This window comes from Myxocyprinus asiaticus, chromosome 44, assembly GCF_019703515.2.
Source record: "Myxocyprinus asiaticus isolate MX2 ecotype Aquarium Trade chromosome 44, UBuf_Myxa_2, whole genome shotgun sequence".
In the NCBI taxonomy this organism is placed as follows: domain Eukaryota; kingdom Metazoa; phylum Chordata; class Actinopteri; order Cypriniformes; family Catostomidae; genus Myxocyprinus; species Myxocyprinus asiaticus.
Window position 1 is genome coordinate 23,715,926 of NC_059387.1, and position 20,018 is coordinate 23,735,943.

A 20,018-nucleotide genomic window follows, 5' to 3' on the forward strand; every position below is an offset into this window, starting at 1 on the left:
TATTGTATACTGTACAGTGTATGTTATTATTTGTATATTGTTGAGTGTAATTATGTGTATATCAGACGTTTAAATTGTGCTGTGTTAATTTGATGTTATTGTAAATTGGTATATGTCTCATCACTGTCACGACTGCTATGTTGATCGGAACTGCACCCAAGAATTTCACACACCATTGCACTTGTGTAAATGGCTGTGTGACAATAAAGTGATTTGATTTGAGATACAACCCAGTTAATCCCGAAAAGCTCTTTATAATTCGATGGTGGGACATTTAGGGCAATATAAGATGCTGAACCATCTCATGGCCCATTTTTATTGGCCGGGCATTCGCAGGGATGTATGCAGGTGGTGTGCTGCATGTTGCGAATGTCAGTTGTTGAATCCACTGGCCACTCCAAAAGCGCCATTGCTCCCTCTTCCGTTGATATAGGCCCCCTTTGAAAGAATTGGTATGGATATCGTTGAGCCATTAGAATGGATGGCACGGGGACATCACTTTGTATTAGTCTTGGTGGATTATGCAATTTCAGCATGCAGTGTTGCTGAGGCACTCTTTACAATTATCTCCTGAGTTGGGATTCCGAAAGAGATCATAACTGATCAGGGCAATTCGTTTATGTCATGAACTCTATTGGTGATTAAGTTGATCCGCACCACCATGTATCATCCTCAGACGGATGGCCTGGTCGAACAGTTTAGTCGGACCTTTAAAAATATGGTTCGAAAGTTTGTACACGGAAGATGTGCGAAATTAGAATAGGTGGCTAGAACCCCTGTTATTTGCAGTATGAGAGGTCTCACAAGCCTCCACTGGGTTTTCCCCCTTTGAATTAATTTATGGCCGCAAGCCTCAGGTATCCTTGATGTTCTGGGGGAAAATTGAGAGGGACCTTTAGAGAGTAAGAATTAAATTCTATACGTTCTGGACCTTAGAGCAAAACTCTACACATTGGGGCAACTTACATCGAGCTCTAAATTATTATCCAAGTGGTAAGGGCCCTCTGAGGTCACACGGCGAATTGAGGATGTCGACTATGAGGCAAGACGAGCGGATAGAGGTGGAGCATGGCAAATTTACCATCTGAATCTCTTAAAACTGGGGAGAGAGGTGGAATTCGTGGCTTTAGCGACGGTCGTCCCAGAGAGTGTTGAGTTGGGACCGGAGTTGGAATCAAAAACCGCTCATCAAACCGCCCTTTGGAGACCACCTCTCGCCATCCCAAGTCAATGAGGTTGCAAAAGGAGTTTTCCGATGTGTTTTCACCTCTTCCCAGACGTACGAACCTCATAGAATACCACATTGAGACTAGGGCTGCCCCCTAATAGTCGACCAAACGTTAGTCGATGAGAAGAGGCTTGGTCGACCAAATTTTAATTAGTCGGTTGGTTGCAGAAAAAAAAAACTCTACAGGAAGTGGCGAAGTCACGCAGTGCATGACAGACAGATAGTTAACACGGCTGGTCCATGTGGTAATTATGTAGGGCAAGAAATCCAAACGTTCGCCTATCATTCATTGACCTCAAACATGGCTTATCATTTGAAACATGTAAGTAGTAGCCTAACATTAGCCACTTTACATGGCCACTCACTCTAACGTTAACTTAGATAAATGTGTGCTATTATTAGGTGCATATCCAAGTGTTCATGCGGAGAGTGGAAGCTAAATTAGTAGCACGCTTACTGCATGACATGTTTAACTTGACGTGCATTTCTCTTCATAGGCGCATCCACTATATTGCGGACATGATGAGTCAGCGTCCGACACTGACTCAGAAAACACTAGTTTATTAAATTATTAAAATGGTCAGACAGTCTTCTTTCTGTTTTTTCTGACACATTCATAATAATTACTTTTGCCGGTGCGCTGCGGCAAGCTTTATGCGTGCGCTTGAGCACTTAATTTATATTTTAAAGGCTCATTATTATGGTTTAGTGTTTCTCTGTAATGTAGAACAATGTTAGCAATGTTACATATAATATTCTTTCTCAGTCCTGAAACTCAAACCATTTTCCAATGGTTTCCAAACTCCTGTTGAACTCTGCCAGTGAGAACCGACTAGTGGAGACAATGCGCTGTGAGTAGTGACTGTACGTGATCGTGACATCCAGTGTCTAGAATATGAATTTCAAATCATTTCTCCATAGTGGGACTAATTTCTAAAATATCTCACGGGCCACGTCAGAGCAGTCGAAGGGCCGGGCTTTGGACACCCCTGCTTTACTGCATGTAATTTCAGAAAATCAGTGTGGGCTTCAACTTTTGTATTTAATAGTTAATTTGTTTGAACTCAGATATAATTGTGGAAGTGAAACTAACCATGTTTTGGGTGAGTGAACTCTCGCACAGCAGTACCGCAATGACTGCATCTTCCTCTAGAACTTGTGTTCTCAGACTGAGCTTAGCGTGGGCGTGGGCCAGAGAAATTCTACCAGAATGTTTAACATAATGCTTTCTGCATAAAATATCCTGGTACTACTTGGTATGAACATTGCATAACAATATAAAATACATGATTCTTGTGAGTTTCAGACTTGACCAATTTTATGCTGCTTGATTTCCTGCATTACAAAATCTTGCTTACTCCAGATTTTACTACTTCAATCCCAGATACATACTGCATTTATTTAAATGAGAACAGGTTACCCATTTGTTAAAGCTTGCTACCAGTTTAGATGGCACAGTTTTTAGTGAGTGTAAACAGTCTTTCAACAATACAGCCTGAGGATTATCTCTAAATATACTCTGACAAAACATCTGTTATATAGAAAAACCCCAGAAACTACAAAAAGTTGGTTGAATATTCTTTGGAAAAGTTGGAAGAAGGTGCTTAACTGTTGGCTTGCATTATATAACTGTGCCATCTAGTGGTTCAGTCAGATAACACTCTGAAAAGAGTTAACATTTGTAGACATCAGATTTTCAAGCAATGCTTACAGCAGTTTGACAGATGTGGCCGAGACCGATGAGCCCTGTGTGGAGTCTGAACAAACTCTGCAGCTGGCCATGGATCGTTCTCTCAGCCTCAGGACTCATGGCCACCTTCAAGTCCCTTGCATGAGCCAAGAGCTAGGGGAAATATGGGCAAGCATGGAAACAACAGGCTTTGACGTCAAGTAAAGCCTGTTTTCATGTAACAAAGTCTAACCTCATTATGTACTGTACAGCAAGTTAAATCTCAGAACTATTTAAACAACAACTGTTACTAAAGAAACAGCAGCCCAAGCATTTTTTCATAGGTTGATGCACCACATTGTAGTCTGGATAAAGGGGCTTTCCTGGGTAGATGGCCTGTCTTAAGGTGTGCACTGTCATGGACAGGAGTGGGTGATCACCTGTTTCTCAACACTGGATCACTGGTCCAAACATCACTGTGAGCTGAAGGGGCACTGAGCCCATTTCCTATAATAATAAATGAACAATTATATCCACTAAAAGATAAGCAGATGATGTATATCAATTACTTTTAAAAAGATGTGCTCATGCAGTGCTATAAAATAACACTGGGGGAAATGAAAGTCATTGTCTAGACCACTGGGGTATAATTTGGCTACTGACACAAATTGGAATGAGAAGCTCCCCTAAAGATGCATTGTCTCTGGTTCCTGTTTCCAAATACAGAAAGAGGTGGGGCCATCTCCTAAGCATTCCAGCATTCCTTACACATGCAATCACAGTCTTGTGTCATGTATATTTTAAAAACTCACAATAAAGTTCCCATCTGGTTTCAACGGAAAGGCCAAATGATTATAATAAGCTGGGATGTAAACCCACCACAGAGGCCAGCACCATATTATCACATCTGGCTGTATTCTTGGAGGGGGAGGCAGCATTAGCTAGGGCCCAAAAGTAGTGGATGAGGAAGGAGAGCTGCTGGTCCGTATCATCACCATACTTTTTTGCAGGAATGAAAACAGACACAGTCCTGTTTTCTAGAGCTGAAGGAAATTGTGCAGAGTGCAGAAGAGAAAATAGTTTAGGTTTGCTTTATTGGTTGAAATGTAAGCGCAGTCTGTCTTATCCTTTGTGTTCATTTCCTTGAAATTATTAGCCTATACAATAATGTCATTAATTGGCACTGGATTGAAGCATGTCCATCTTGTCTCTTGTAGCATGTGGGGCTTCCCAGCAGACAGACTCCTCCAGTTGCCAGCAGAGCTGAACCGGAATAAATGTTGGCGGTACCTACTCCATACTCCTCTAGAGACAGATATGCCAAAAGCTCTCCTGTCAGTGTGTGATGAATTCCATGTTGGGCCAATCCCAAGCTACAGTATCTCTCAACCTGTAAATGAATAAACACTCAATATAAATGATACTTTAGTGAAGTGGCATGACAAACAGTAAAACAGAAAATACATTACTCTTAGTAGACAAATCCTGGACGACCATATAACGGTATGTGCATATTTTAAAAAGCCAGACCAGTCAATGATTAGCGTCACTGGTGAGAGAAAGCATATCCAGGTGGTTGGGGGTATCTGGATTATCATCAGTCTTCACCAAACCAAGTAGAAGTCCCAATTTCAGTGTCATGGAGTCTAGGTGGGATCACAGGGGAACCAAAGGAGTTGGCTAAAATGGCAGTGAACCTCCATGGGGAACGGGTAGAGGCTGTCAGCAGGTTCTGAAATTTGTTGCGAACCAGACAGAGGCCTGTGAGCAGCAGTCAAGAGGGAATGACTTTAACATGCTGTGAATATAGCTGGTTGTTTTTGTAACTTCAAAGTCAAAACAAGCCTTACATTTGGGGTCCATGGCTGGATACTGCAAGCCTCTACACTCCAGGTTATGTTGGACCACTGGTGCACATGAGCTGGAATTCCCACAACTCAATAGATGGCCAATTCTCATGGAGTTACGCAGTTCATCTAATTATGTTAAGAAAAACAAAACAATGACAGTTGGGGGTTGGTCTTATTTTTTAAGAAACATGCTCACCACCTACATTGCTGCCAAGACAAACACTGCAGGCTCTTTTAAACAATGATTCCACTATAGCTTGTACCAGCTAATGAGTGTAACTTACATTTATTAACATGTATGTTCAGTAACTGGAGCCTGGTGTATTGAATTCCAGACTAATACTAGGTCAACAGAATATGCTAATATAGGCCAGAGAGTCTACAGCCTCTCAAGTTGGTGAATCGAGGAATTTTATTGCAGGAGACAGGAACACCCAACCTAACACTGACTGGATGCGTTTCAACAGTTTTACTTTATGCTCTCTAACAAGACTATGAAACCCAGATTAATCTGGCATGAAAACTCACAACCTAACTGGATTATTTCTTAATAGCTGGTTTAAAGGTAAAGACTGATGGAAATACCATAATGAAAAGGGGGAACAATTTGAGACAAAAATTGCATTTAGGCCCACCTCTCAAAAAAAGGGTGATCGATTGATATCTTGTGGAAACCTAATGAACTCAAAATATCCACTGCTCTCACACAAATGAGCTCAACAAGCTGTTAATCTGTGAATAAAAAAAAAAATATTATATATACACACATCTGACATTGAACCATTCTACACATTTAAACATTTGAAGTATTTTTTTTTTTTTAAACTATGCACTTCAAAATTCAGATTAGTTTCCTCCGTACAATTTAAGTTTTGTTTTAATTTTGTCTCACCCCCTAAAACACAAGATTTCACATCTTTCAATGGAGATGAGCAGAGAAAATCACTCCTAATTGTTGCAGTCTCTGTGGCACCTGGTACACGAACTCGTAATGATATCTTTTGGACAAATTGGCAGATGGGATAACAGTTCACTTCAGCTTTATTGGCATGCCAATTAAAGTATAGTATTGCCAAATCATTTAAGGTTATGTAGAGGTTATGTTAACAGTTACAAATAAAGCCTGCATTTTGAAAAAAAAAAAAAAAAGCAAGGTAATAAAGTGACCTACCTCTTGAGCAAGGGCACTTCTCTTATGAGCAGAGAAATCTGGCCCCTTGTGTGTATTTAGTGACCTGGGTCATGGCAATTGCAAGGCCCTCTAAAGCTAAAGGTGTCGTTGGCCATACCCACGGGGGAACTCAGAGAGAGTTTATATTGCAGTCAGTGGCGATTTTAGGGGGTGGCCTGGGCCACCCCTGAAATCTCATTGGCCACCCCAGAATTGATTGGTAGTTCATCATGTTCATCAACACAAGAACGAAGAACAATAGAAACACCTGTCAAACAAAGATGACATCTCAGGTCATTTGTTGATTTAGAGCCACACTGACCCAGGGTCCGTTTTATATTTCTGACCATTATAGTAGTGGTGGGACTGAAGCTGTGTGAGCTGATCTTTGATCAGTGGGGGGAGGGGCAGGAAGCGGGTGGCCAGGCAGGTGCCGCAGGTCGCGGGCAGCGGGCGCCAGGTCTGGAGTATAATGGTCGGTCAGAAGCACGAAGCTGACACGAGCTAGCGTCTACCTCCAACTTCCAATGAGTTGACGACGTCGATTTGTGGTCAAAAAGAAAGCTGTTATTTGAAAGGAATGTTCATCTAATCTAACGTTTAATTTATCCCGAATTTCCATGTGAATGTGAAATTTTTTTTTCATTGTTACAGTAGCTAGGTTGAAGAGTAAGCTAGACCCTACACCACATTCAGCATGTTATCTTTATATTGACATGAAATATGAAATGCCATGTTTTCTGATTTAATGATGGAGGTGTGTAAAGCGTTTTACAGGTGTATATGTTCAATAGCTAAAGTTATATATATATATATATATATATATATATATATATATATATGGCTAACCTGTGTGTGAAATGGAAGGGTTTGTGCTGTGACTGTACTTTAAATCTTTACATGAGTTATTTATGAGCTCTTTATGTGTATTATTGGTCAGTCAGACCAATAAAATCTTCGAAGTTTTTATACCTTATTTGACATTTTAAATATGCAGAGGCAGGGCAAATTGCACTTAAATGCTGCAAAGGATTTGACTAACTATTTTATTTGGTAATATTCAAAGTAATTGAAGCTATCAGAACATGTGGAAAATAAACCTGAGTAGACACTGTAAATAGAGTTTTGTTTTTTACTGTATTCAGAGCTCAATCTGCAATTTTGGGGTTTCCAGACAGACACCTATAAGCCCTCGTAGCCAATTTCACACACTGATTTGTACCCAATTTAACAATATTTCTGCTGGACAGTGCAGTTATAGCTAATAAATGAATGAATAATTGATTGAATTGTGCCTCAATCAGTTATCACCTGTACTTGTATCTTTTTATGATTATACACTATACCTGATGTTATACGCAGATTAATTCTCTACAATGAGAATAGCTCTTAAAAATGTGGAACTGACTTTTCCTAAACAATTACTGATTTAAAAATGGATGTTATGTTAAAATAACCAGAGATTCCCAGAAACTGTAATAGGCTGAAATAGAACAGGAATAGAAAACTGTCAAATGTCAAAACAATAGTCTGATATTGAATACAAACAATTCAGTGAATGCTAACATGAGTTTAAGAATTCATTTATTCTACATGTGTAGATGTTGAAGCAAAGCAATGCGATATTTACACATTTTGATCATGCCATTCATAAAGTTTCTCCTGGTATCGCCACCCCACACTAGGTCTGTGCTCCATCTTGGCCACCCCAGTAAAAATGTCCTGGATACGCCACTGATTGCAGTGTGGTCTTTAAAGCTCAGTAAAATACATGAAGTGATTGGCATTTTCCCTCAAATTTAAAGGTGCACTCAGTACTTTTTTAAGGATCATCTACGTTAAATCATCTTGGACTTGCACTGACACCCAATGGCATGAGATCAGCATCATTCAAACACAATAGTTTTAAATTATTGATCCCATTGTAGAAATTTATTCACAGAGAGTCATGATTAAGCCATGAGTGAAAATGTTCAATAACAAGGTGGTTACTCAGATTAAGCGAGTAGTATTCGGCTGGTCATGTAATTTTAACGTCAACCCCATGAGAGGACCCTCTCTATGTAGAATAAAACACCTAATTGTTCACCAACGGGGGACTGCCCCTGTAATTAATCTACAGTAATTAATTGACTGATAACCTATACATTAGTGGGGAAGATTCTAAACATTATTATACGTGTTTATTCGTGTAGCTCACAGACTGAAAGAGTGAGGCAGCTTTTAGGGGGTCGTGTAATATACAGTCTCCCAGTGTGGCGTCCAATTCAAGCACATAAGGATTTACATAAAAACTGGACCGATACCCGGCCTCCGTCTGCTGTGAACCTGAAAGTCAGGTTTATCTTGCTTCTTTTCATTGTGAAAATGGTCATGGAATTCTGCGTTTTTGTAATGTTCATAATGATGTTCATTTGCTCTGGTTCGAAGTGGGTAAGGTTCACACTTTCATTAGCTTGTTTAGTTTGAAAATTTAACGAATTATAAAAAAGTCGTGTAAAATTAATTTTAAAAGGGGACACTGGTCGCTTCCTCGTGAGCTCCTGAGGAAAATCATGAAATATGTAGGGTGACCATACGTCCTCTTTTTCTTTTTTGGACATTAAAAAAGCGTCCGGCCGGGATTTCTAAATTTGCGAAAATGTCCGGAATTCTACTATAGTTGCATTATGATGTGCATCTGGTCTAATACTTCATTGTGAGTGCACGCATATTTGCATTGCTTTAACCCCTCTTTTTAAGTCCCGCCTTCTCGCACACCAATTGGTCGATTATAAGAGGCTTGCAGCAACTATTGGCCAAATTCCTGCCTGTCAATCTCTCCGCGAACACGTGAAGCACTGTTGTGTTGGCATCAGTTGCTTGACATTAGCAGCAAATGACAGCTGAGTGGAAACAATGCCCAAACGAAAGTGCAAATTTACAGAAGATTTGCACTTAAAACTCCAATACTTCCGTCCAGGTCGAGATCCGTGGGAAGCAGAATGTATGACATGTAAAGCTGGCACTTGTGTGTTAGTTGCTAACAAAAGTGCAAGTGATTTAGAAGCACACATTAGCTCTGCGAAGCATAAAGGGTCAGCAAAAGATGAAAGTTCATCAGGTAAATTAACGGACTACTTTTTGCGACCATGTATAATTGTCATCACATTGCTTCATTTTCCATGGCCATTCAAAATAATAGTAATATTAAATGAAGTTACACTCATGGTATCTAATATTTTATTTTAGTACATGGACATTCAAAAGAATGTTGGACATATATATATATATAATTTATGTTATGCTAATAAAGAGTATTTTTCATTGTATTAAAGTTTGCATTCATAGTAACACTGTTTTGAACCCTATTATTCCACCCCACCACAACACATCCCACCCACCCACGGCAAAAAAAAAAAAAAAAAAAAAAAAAGGTGTCCTCTTTTTGGAAAACCAGAATATGATCACCCTAAAATATGTCTAAATGACAAATAAACCTCTAATAACGCTTATAAGTCTTATATAAACAATCATTTTAAGGCGTTACGGTCTTCCATGAGTTTACGTAACCCTCCACTTCTATCTAAATTAATATCGCTTCTTTTAGTTAAAGTAGACTCCATTTCCACAACGTAACGCTTCGTCTCGGAGTCGGATGCTGCGCGTGAAGCTCGTGCACATCTTAAATATATGCAAATGAGATGTATTAAACAAGCGGAGTGACCCAAGAAAACGTATTTACTTGTACAGGTAATCATTTAAGGTTTATGTCATATGTCAGTAGGCACTGGTGCCCCATATCATAACAAGGAGGCAAATTAAGTAGTGATTAATTTCTGGGTCATTGTCAGTATTCTAACTCATTACAAACTAAGATGCAATCGCTACAAATGTTCAATTTACACTGTACTATAGCTGTTTGATTACATAAGGACTCATGGGGTTCATTTTGATTTCAGAATGCAGCACAAACCTACAGTTCTGCCTATTTTATAATTTCATCACATACATAATATAATATATATGAAATATAAAGGAATATAACATGATGTCAAGCAGCAATTTAATTGCTTTGGCCGACACAATATAAATGTGTTTTTTTCTTATAATAGACTAAACTACAAGAGCACAATTGGTCATATACTGCACATTATTATAATCAAGTATAAGACCGGGTGAAAACTACAAATGTGTCATAAAGTGGATGCTCCGTTTACAAATATGATCCCGTTTTCCTTGTTACAAATAACTTTATCCAAAGAAAACAATTCTGAGGAAAAAAATACCAAAAATCTCAATATTACACTTCCGCTCCTGAGTTGTCTCAGGGTAAGGCATTCAATGTTATACAAAATAGAACTTTGTTATTCAAGCATAAAAATAAAGTTTGAAACACCCTGCATCCCAAAAGGTTCATGCACCGCTTCTGTTAACAAACACAAGGGTCCGCCCCACTGAACGGGACATCACACTCAGTTCTTCCCTTTCATCACAGAGAGTGATCACAGCAAAGCCATTTCTTGCAGCTCTCTATGGATTGCCATTATTCTTTAGGGCCACCCTTACAGGAAAGAATCTTCTGATGGGGGAGCATAGGAAAATCCCAGGAAGGCATCATCAGCCTCCATGACACTAGCATTAACTATTGACTGCCCTGCAGAGAAGCACACAGAGTTTGTCACGGTTTCCTCTGTAAACTCTGGATCAAAGTTTGAGATGTCATACTGGGATTCCTGTAAAACAACATCAGAGAGGTGACTTTTTTATACCCTTGTAATTAAAAAATAATTAAAGTATAAACAGTACTGGGTGGTAACAGATTACATGTAATCTATATTATGTAATCAGATTACACAAAACGAGTATTTGTAATTGGCTTTCATTACATTTTATAATGTGCATAGAGTTAATTTTGAATTACATGATTACATTCTTGATTACATTACCAATCAGCCAACAGCAACAACTAGTGCATTATTACTGTAAATATTTGCTTTCACAATAATTCAATTTGATTACAATTCATTACCTAACAATTATGACGCATCGTGAAATCTGAAATACGGTCCTGAAACAATTTGATTATTTTGGAACAATTCTGAACTATTTAAAAAAATCTGCATGTGTATATTAGCATGTGACAGCAGCACAAGTGTACATAGACTGGTATAGATAACTTCTTGAAATTTGATAAAAGAGTTATGCTGTTAAGTCTTACCACACTAGGGTTGAATGGGGGTGGGAGCTTTTTCTGTTCAAGATCATCCCAGTTGATTGATGAGAAAAATTCATGCTCTTTGACTTCATTCTGGAAATATTAGGACATGATTATAACATACCAAACATTTTGCATACCACATGCCAAGACATTCCCATTACAAGATTGTCAGATTTTATCCAATAGCATATACAATTCTTAGGGAACTGAACTGTACAGATAAATAGAGAACTGATACATTCTCTATTTTCTGAAATGCTTCTTAAATGTTTTACAAAATCATCCAGAAGGTGGCTATGAAGCAGTACTAAATAGCTCACAAAGTCATTTATGTAGCCAAGCCTCCTGGTGTGGTCTTTCTCCAGTAGGGCCTGAAGGATGGACCAGGCAGCTGTGGAAGCCCCAGGGCGCATTATCAGCTCCTTATGAAGAATTTTGTCATACATCTCATGTGTGTCCCTGCTGTAGAACGGTGGCTGTTAATGGTATAAAGGTAAAACAAGATTTAAACATCCTTGCCTTTATATTTGATGAATTTTTTGTGACTTTGAATTTTTAATTTCTTTAAAGTCAATTGGTCTCTTACCAGCCCATACAGCATTTCATAGAGCACAGAACCCAGGCACCACCAGTCCACTGTGTTATCATAGGGTTGTTTCCGGAGTACTTCTGGAGCTAGATACTATCAAGAATGCAAAAGAATGCAATTATAGCTTTAAAAATATATTACTGCACTATTCAAGGATTTCCTTGATGTAAGACATTACATGTACTAAAGCACTCAAGAAAATACTTTAAAATATAAGTGTCAATCTGTGGACTATAAGTTTGACCTGGTTAAACAAAGCAAACTGATTATGAATTATTGTATACATTCAACTATAAAGTCAAAATTACATACATGCAACTCACGTAACTGACATTTATCATATCTGCATTCAGAAAATAATACCTCAGGTGTCCCACAAAATGTGGTGGTTGTATCTGCTTGGGAAATGCCCTCCTTACACAGTCCAAAGTCAGTCAAGACTATATGTCCCTTAACAGACAACAGATGGCAACATTTTCAGGAAGTCAACACACAAGAGGCCTATTCTTCTCAGAGCCAAATAATCTTTTGTGTGACTGGAATATTTGCCAGAGTCCTGTAAACCTCTCACAATTTCATAAAATTCTATAGGAAATGCACAAGTAAAACGTAACCCAATATGACACATTCTTTCAAATTAAAACAAGTCAACAGTTTCATTGTAATATTTCATTTGGCTGGCCAAAGCTAGAGTTGTGCTCAAATGAAAGCCTCATCTCTAGATTTCAGAAAAGTTTGTTATACTTTCACAGCTAGGGCAGATTACTCGGTTTCCTCTGGAACTGTGACAACTTTGTTCAGCTACACTCTTGAAATTATAAAAGTGGGGGGAAAAAATACTTACTTGAGAGTCCAGCAGGATATTTTCTGGTTTCAGATCCCTGGGAACACAAGAACATTTAACTTGTTAGCATGAGAAAACAGTGTCATGTGTTTTTAGTCAGGAACAATCGAAATGAAAAGCACATTACAAAGAAAAAGCAAACAATGAATTATGGGCCATTTAATATGACAAGACAGATATGAACATAGGCAATTCATAACGCATTTAATTCACATCGAGAGCATAAAAGCTATGAAAGCAGACTATACTTATATGATGACCAGTTCATATGCGAGCATGCTTTAGTGTGTTTTTCCAATTCACCAATCAAATTCCTTTGAATGCATTTAAAGGTGCACTCAGTAATTTTCTGCTAATCGCTAAACAAAGAAATGAACAGTATTTTTGAAAAATGTTTTAAGTGATGTACACTCACATGAGACTCAAGTCAAAGCAGTACTAGAGAAAAGCTGCTTTATTCTATATGGTGTTAGGTGCACATTCATGATCAGCTGAATATTACTCACTTTATCTTGATAATCCCTTGTACTTGTACTTTTTCACAGGCAAGATAAATTAGTCATGGCTGACTGCAAATAGCACATTTCTACAATGCCGTTGGTATCAAGAAATGTTGATCTTGTGTGATGCTGCATCTACACCAGTTTGTGTTAGCATAATGTATTGATAGCACCTTTAATGTGGGGCGATCCAAGCAACAACAACAAAAAAACTGCTAACAAAAGGAGAGAGGATTACATAAAAATTTCAGTCGAGTTTACAGTAAAATCTATGAGAGGTCAAGAGAGGTGGTCTTGAATGTGTCTGTTAAACATTCCAGTGCCTCTCGGAATTCTCACACACTTTAACAGTTCACTACTGTCTAAGAAAGATCCAACCTTACAATTATAGCATAAAGGATCCTTCAGAAAAGCTGTGTTTACCTGTAAACTATGTTAAGAGAGTGCAGGTAACCCAGAGCACTTGCCATCTCAGCGATGTAGAACTTAGCTCTGGGTTCAGGGAAGGTTCGCTCTTTTTGGAGGTGAAAGAAAAGCTGTAATGAGAATACTAAAAAGTGTGAATATACACTGTTTTTTAACTTGAAAAAAAAAATGCAGAACTGGACATTTCAAAGGCCAAATAGTTAGGCTAACTATTAAATCATGGGTTTGAATGTCATGCCGCAAGGCTGCTCTGTAGCCTGTCTCACAATGCTAATGATTATTTTTGTGGTTTGTAATTAGCTGACATTTAAAATATGGTCAGCACACATTTAGCTGAAAAGAGCAAGTCAGCATATTTAAATGAGCATGTGAATAGGAACCATATAAAATGCCAATACAATGGCCAATAATTGCAAAGTAATGCATTGACTTCACCATCTCATTTACATGTCACAATCCCCAACACTTCCTTTTCAAGATGTTATTTTAACAAATGTCATTGTCAGTGATAGATCTATTTATAATATATTGGTTTCATCTTTGTGTTATGACGACAGTACAGATGTCAGCCTTGGAAATAAGTTTGTAACTCTCTCTGTTTCAGCCTGTCAGCTACAACAAATACTCACTTCTCCACCATTGACAAAATCCAGGACGAAATACAACTTGTCTGTTGTCTGAAAGGAATAGTGCAGTCCAACTAGGAAGGGGTGTTTAACATTCTTCAGCAACACGTTACGCTCAGCCATAATGTGCTTTTGCTGGTATAAAAAGGAAATCAGGGGCATTCATTAATCAAATGTCAAATACATACTGCACATAAGACAGCAATTACAAATAAAGTTTTGGCTTTAAAACAAGAGTATATCCTAATGTATCTCAAAATGGGTCCCTGCTGTTTTTGGTAATTTAATTACCTCTCTCCTGTTTAAAATGACCTTTTTTTGCAAGACTTTGATGGCGTAACACTTCCCATCCCGTTTCCTCTTTGCAAGAAGAACCTTTGGGTGAGAGAGGATGGTGGGTTAGCAACAGTTTCAACTTCCACTATGGCAGTGCATGAGTAACTTCAAAACTGTGAAATCTCACTTCCTGAATGGAGAGTCCACAACTTGGAACCAAAACATTATGGCTATAACCATACAGCAAACAAAACAGAATTCCTAAAGTTTGAGTAACATTCAGAGCTTTCAGTGACTGATATATACTGTGTGTGCACTGAACACACATGATGCAAAGCTTCCGACAATTTACACCATTAGGCAGTACATTTAAAAAAAGACAACATACCTTTCCAAAGCTCCCCTTTCCTATGACTTTAAGAAAGTCAAAATCAGTGGGCTTTGCACTGTGGGAAAAACATCTGATGATTAATGCTGAAATGCAATAAGCCACGTGTGCCATTAATATCCTACCATTTGGACAGATGTTCTGTATCTCCCAATTTATCAAATAAATCGTTTTTGTGTCACTATACAAAGCAATGAACTCAGTCAATAAATTAAATCAAAACCTTTATTTACATGTACGGTAATCATTTAGCAGATGCTTTAATCCAAAGCGACTTACAATTAAGTAAGCAATTTATCATACAAGAGCAAGCAATTTATCATACAAATGCCAACAATATTTGCAATATTGCAATGCCAAGTTTCAGGAGTAAGCTAGCGTAGTACAGAAACAGTACCTACTGTGGATTTGCAGATGGCCCCAGGTTAATGTTTCTAGAGGTAGAGTTGCTCTGTAAAGGATATGATAAAAATACCAAGATTAGTTATGGCTAGGTATGACTCCGTTCAAAACATGTACTTCACATAACTAACATTCTATGTGTGTGTCAACATAACAGCCAAAAGCTGAATTTCCCACGAGATAACACGAAAATGGACACTAATAAGCCCAGTTACCCAGTAAATCGTAATGTATATTTTAAAATGTGAGATCAGAAGAAATACCAACCTTGTCATCTTCATCCTCTGAGGCATCAGAGAAGTTTTTTGATTTGTCCATGCATAGAAAGTCTTTGACATCGAGACTGCGCATTTGAAATGGGTGAACATTCACATGTTAGAAGTCAGACTGAGACAACACAAAGCCGCAGCTGTGAGCAGAAATGCGAGCTAACATCAACAGTTCTCTGTAAGAAGAACCGTAACCATAGCAAATATTACAAAGAATAAAAAAAGCATCTTTTATTTGGCAAGGAATCATAAGATAAAATCAATATGGCTTTGTACTCAAGAGTTCAGAGAGATATCTGGTTTGGATGGTTTTGGCCCACTCAAACACATTGAAATTCAGCCTAAATCGAGATGCACTGATACCATGAGTGCTAATAGCAACAAAGTAAGTGAAGCAACACTAAATAACTGGCTGATATACTCACTGGTGGCTGAGCTGTGGATGAGAGACAATCTTCTGAATGAACTCATGTAACCCTGCTCTTCTCTGTTTTATAAACTCTGTGGATCAAACAAAATATATAATTAGAAACAATCAGAATTTACATTGAAATGTGTATAGCATCATCTCTAAAAGGAAATAACTAATCCACGCAGTCTATTGTGACAGCAACTTTTATTACATAGTGACCATTCACAGTCCTCAGTTTCTCAGTGGAGCATGTTGCGCTACTGTAAAATGTGCCCTGAATAATTAGATTTGCATTCTCTCGCAAGACAGCAATTAGTCAGTGAGAAAGAGGAATAGGGAGAGAGAAAGAGAAGGGCAGAGAGAGTGGGTGAGAAGAAAAATTTAAGTAGAACATGTGTCTTTAAAAATATGTAGAATATTTTCATGTGCTTTCAATGACTTGACCCATGATTTCTGCATTAAAAAAAACCTTGACCACAAACTGGCCACATAATTGGTTGCACATGGGCCAAACACAATTGTATATGGTTAAGATTCTAATGAATATTTTAAGGTACTTTGTTGCGGTCTGAGAGCATAACACAAGATTAAATAGGGACAAGGATTTTATAGGCCTGGGTCAGGGTGGATTTAGCATGGTTGATTTTCTGTATGGCACTCTGTTGAATAATCTAATTTGGCAAATACACATGCTGTCTGTTCAGCTTAATGAGGCAAAGTCGCTAACGTACATCCATGAGAAGACAAAGGGTTACAGTGGGCTCTACACAATATTAGTTTTATTTCATGGGACATCAAGGAACAGTCAAATATGTTGAGAACAATTTCTGTTATCTTTAGTACCTGGGTCAAAGTTGTCCCCAAATATTCTCTTAGCAGGAATCTTCATATTCAGAGCAGGAAACTGTTTTTTCAACTGTGGAAGAATACATTATGCATTTTTAATCAAGTCTGATTTGGATATTTTACAAATTGATCCTCTAAAATATTCCTTCCACAGATACATTCCAAAAAGATTAACAGTTTAATAGGTTAAATTGTTAATATGTGAATATTTAATAAGAAAACTAACTCTAAATAGCTGTATACAAATCATAGTTACCACACAGTGAAGCTTACTAGCAAAAGGGTACATGCAACTCTAAATCCTATGTTTAACATGTTTATAGACATTTACATGTGTCTAAAACACATTAGTACAAACAATTCACTCACTGTATTGTACAGTTTGTCAAATTCTGCGTATCTCCGGAATACAAACCACTCATGACATCCAACACTGACCATTACTTTGTAAACCTAACAAGACAAGGATTAAAAAGGTCAAAAATCAGACCCCAAAACATCACATTAAAACACAGAAACCCAAGGTCTTGTGACTCACAGTATAGCGTTTCTTCTTATCTCTCTTCTCATTGTAGCAGGGAATGCTGACACTGGGGCAGCTGGGGTGGTCTTCCATCCTAAGTTCTCTCCAGATCTGGGACTCACAAGCAACGGTTCATTGATGCCACAAGTCCTCAGAACACTCCCGTGCCACTGGGGCACAGCTGATTCTGATGGAAACTCTCCATTCCGGTCCTACGCAGAACATAAACATACCAGAGCATAAGAAAGAGGTTCTGCCACCGCTGACCGCTCGTTTTAGAAGTATTAAGGTATATCCACTTTAGCTCCAGAGGGCTCTTTGGGCCTTGCATAAGAGGAGAAAGGCCCCTCAGAGTCACTAATCAAGTGTGGCATGAGCACAGAGAGGAGCCTCAGTCTGGGCGGCCAAGCGAGAGTCTCCACCTCTCTTTTCCCCTCTCTTTCATCCTCCCCTCTGCTTCTCTCCAACGGGGAGGGTGCACAGTGGGACATTCTCCTTTCACATGCCACTTCCACACACTCCCTCTGTCAAGTGAAAAACACGCTTGCTAAATGGGTGGCCACCATTCTCCTGTATTTTTAGATAACGCAGTGCAGAACATAAGATGCAGATTTAAAGGCCAGGTGGAGACTCTCAACAGCAGCTCAGAAAATTTGTATATGAGTGTAATTTAGCTGATTCAGCTGAAAACCCCGGCTATTATAAAAATCGAACACTAATTCTGACAACGTGTTATAATATTCCACAAACCTGAAAAATAAATCAATCACCATTAGGATTGCAAAGACATACTGTTGCTTTAAACACCAAACCAATGAAGAGCGACAAACAGACAGGTTCCTAAAATCTTTGCACAGAATAAAATATTAAATTTTTCTAAGCAAGCAGAGAGATTATCCTAAACCCTACTGTACTATTCTTTACCATACTGCATGACATAAAAGGAAAAACAAATGTGTACTTTGTTATATAACAGACTCCAGCTCTTGCAGACATAGTTTACTCTATCACTATGATCTGTATTTGTCTACACTCCCATGAACTTGTCACAGGTTTATTTGCCTACGTGGTAAACCATTCAGGGTTTTAGGGTGTTTTAATGACTTAATGGACTATTCCAAAAACACACACACAGTTTCAAATGTGTTGGAAATATATCAGTTCTAAATAGATACACCGTTCCACTCTGTTATCAGTCTTATAAGCTATGGTCTCTTAAAGTCATTGTTAACATGGAGGGTGCCAAAAGGTTATTGGTATTAAATTTGACCTAATGTTTTACCAACAACTCAAACAGGTTCAAGCAGTGAAAAACCACAAAGATCAGTTACAAACTCGCACTGACATGCCACACATTAAAATATAGATTCATGCCGTGCTTAAATTGCGTCATTACAGGTTTGTCTTTGAAAATCGAAAGTAACAATGCAATGGAATCCAGGCGCAGGATCTGTGGACACAAGGAAGGAAACAAACCCTAAATGTTAGTATCTCTGTGATAAAACTCAGGAAAGTTTAACTTTCAATAAAAATTTCAATGGAAGTTCTTGGTGAATATTTCACCTGGTCAGATCATGTTCATTTCATTCCAACAGTCAACACTATGTAGGTAACCAAGGTTACTGCCCAAGGATACTAAATGACACAGACTAGCCCACATCAGGGGTTCAGGGGTTCATGGTTCATTTTCCAATGAGCATGTTCTCCATGACAAAAGATACACAGTAATGTCATTGATGTAATAATGATTCCTCCATGTGTTTTCTTGTGGAACTTTGTGTTACAGGAACACATTTGCAAACAGGTTCCAGGTAAAATAATGTAGCATCAAAAAGATATATTACCAGAAAATATATATCATCAAAAATTATCAAATAAAATGTCTAAAAATGCTGGTTCGGCTGTTGCATAACACACTCAAATGACAATGGCTTTAAAATTATACTACATTTTCTAAATCCTGATGGAGTAAATGAGGAAGTTTTACTAACTTCATATTTCATGACATTGTCAGACAGCTAGAAACAAGCATGTGTTTTCATGAAGAAATGAAAGCAACTGAAGCTTCTAAACAGACAAATCCATTTTGACAGTGACTGACACTGCTTTAAGCCACTGTGTTTTAGCGTTTGATTTGCCTCTGTTTAAAATAAATAAATAAACACGTTATTACGTAATGCACACTGTGTACTAATTGCTGTGAATGGAACTATTACAACCCAAAACCTAACTACAATCGTTGCCGACGTACTCTCAGAGGCACATGCGTGCTAAACATTTTTCAAAAGAGAATAAGAACACAACTTGCCTTTATTTATTTTCTCTCTCTTTCCATCCAAATGGCTCCAATGACGTGTCGGGAAGAAAGGGAAGTTAACGATTAAAAAAAAAAAACCTCGGCGTGTCTGGTAACTAATATTGACCCAGGTTAACAGAAAGAAGTCTCACTCCCTAACATTCATCATGATATCAATGAGCCGCCCAAAAAAAAAAAGAAAAACGCACATTGACGTTTGTTCCGAAGTTCCGAAACAATCAGTCACGCGACCAAACAAGGGACGAAAAATAATAATATGGTAAAGAAGAGTGGACAACACCACCCTCTCGAGGCAGAACAGCGACAGAACCGCATTTACTTTAAGTTTGGAGCCTCTTTTATTATGGAGGGCCAAACTACTCAAAATTAAATACTTAATTATATGTTTAAAAAAAATACATATTGTCAAATACAATATTTATTGTAATTCATTAAATCACTTAATAAATCAATATATGTTCCTTCATTTCATTTTAGCACTA

General features: G+C 38.1%; 1 protein-coding gene and 1 pseudogene across 2 annotated transcripts; both read right to left on the reverse strand.

The window, feature by feature from the left end:
* Positions 1 to 2,267: 2,267 nt before the first annotated feature.
* Positions 2,268 to 6,053, reverse strand: LOC127434519 (minichromosome maintenance domain-containing protein 2-like; annotated as a pseudogene).
* Positions 6,054 to 10,130: 4,077 nt separating this feature from the next.
* Positions 10,131 to 19,783, reverse strand: LOC127434165 (serine/threonine-protein kinase Sgk3-like). 2 transcript variants are annotated; one of them, XM_051686704.1, is made up of 17 exons: positions 19,528 to 19,783; positions 17,235 to 17,431; positions 17,066 to 17,149; positions 16,694 to 16,766; positions 15,864 to 15,939; positions 15,437 to 15,512; positions 15,169 to 15,218; positions 14,768 to 14,825; positions 14,395 to 14,478; positions 14,107 to 14,238; positions 13,475 to 13,587; positions 12,552 to 12,588; positions 12,071 to 12,157; positions 11,705 to 11,800; positions 11,439 to 11,594; positions 11,119 to 11,208; positions 10,131 to 10,633 (listed from the first exon to the last, which is right to left on the reverse strand). In XM_051686704.1, the coding sequence occupies exons 2-17, from the start codon at positions 17,310 to 17,312 to the stop codon at positions 10,463 to 10,465; spliced, it is 1,461 nt and encodes a 486-aa protein (XP_051542664.1). In that variant the 5' UTR covers positions 17,313 to 17,431; positions 19,528 to 19,783; the 3' UTR covers positions 10,131 to 10,462. The 2 variants fall into 2 exon arrangements, with proteins under 2 accessions (XP_051542664.1, XP_051542665.1); XM_051686705.1 differs by lacking the exon at positions 19,528 to 19,783 and adding an exon at positions 18,616 to 18,641.
* Between the last annotated feature and the right edge of the window lie 235 nt (positions 19,784 to 20,018).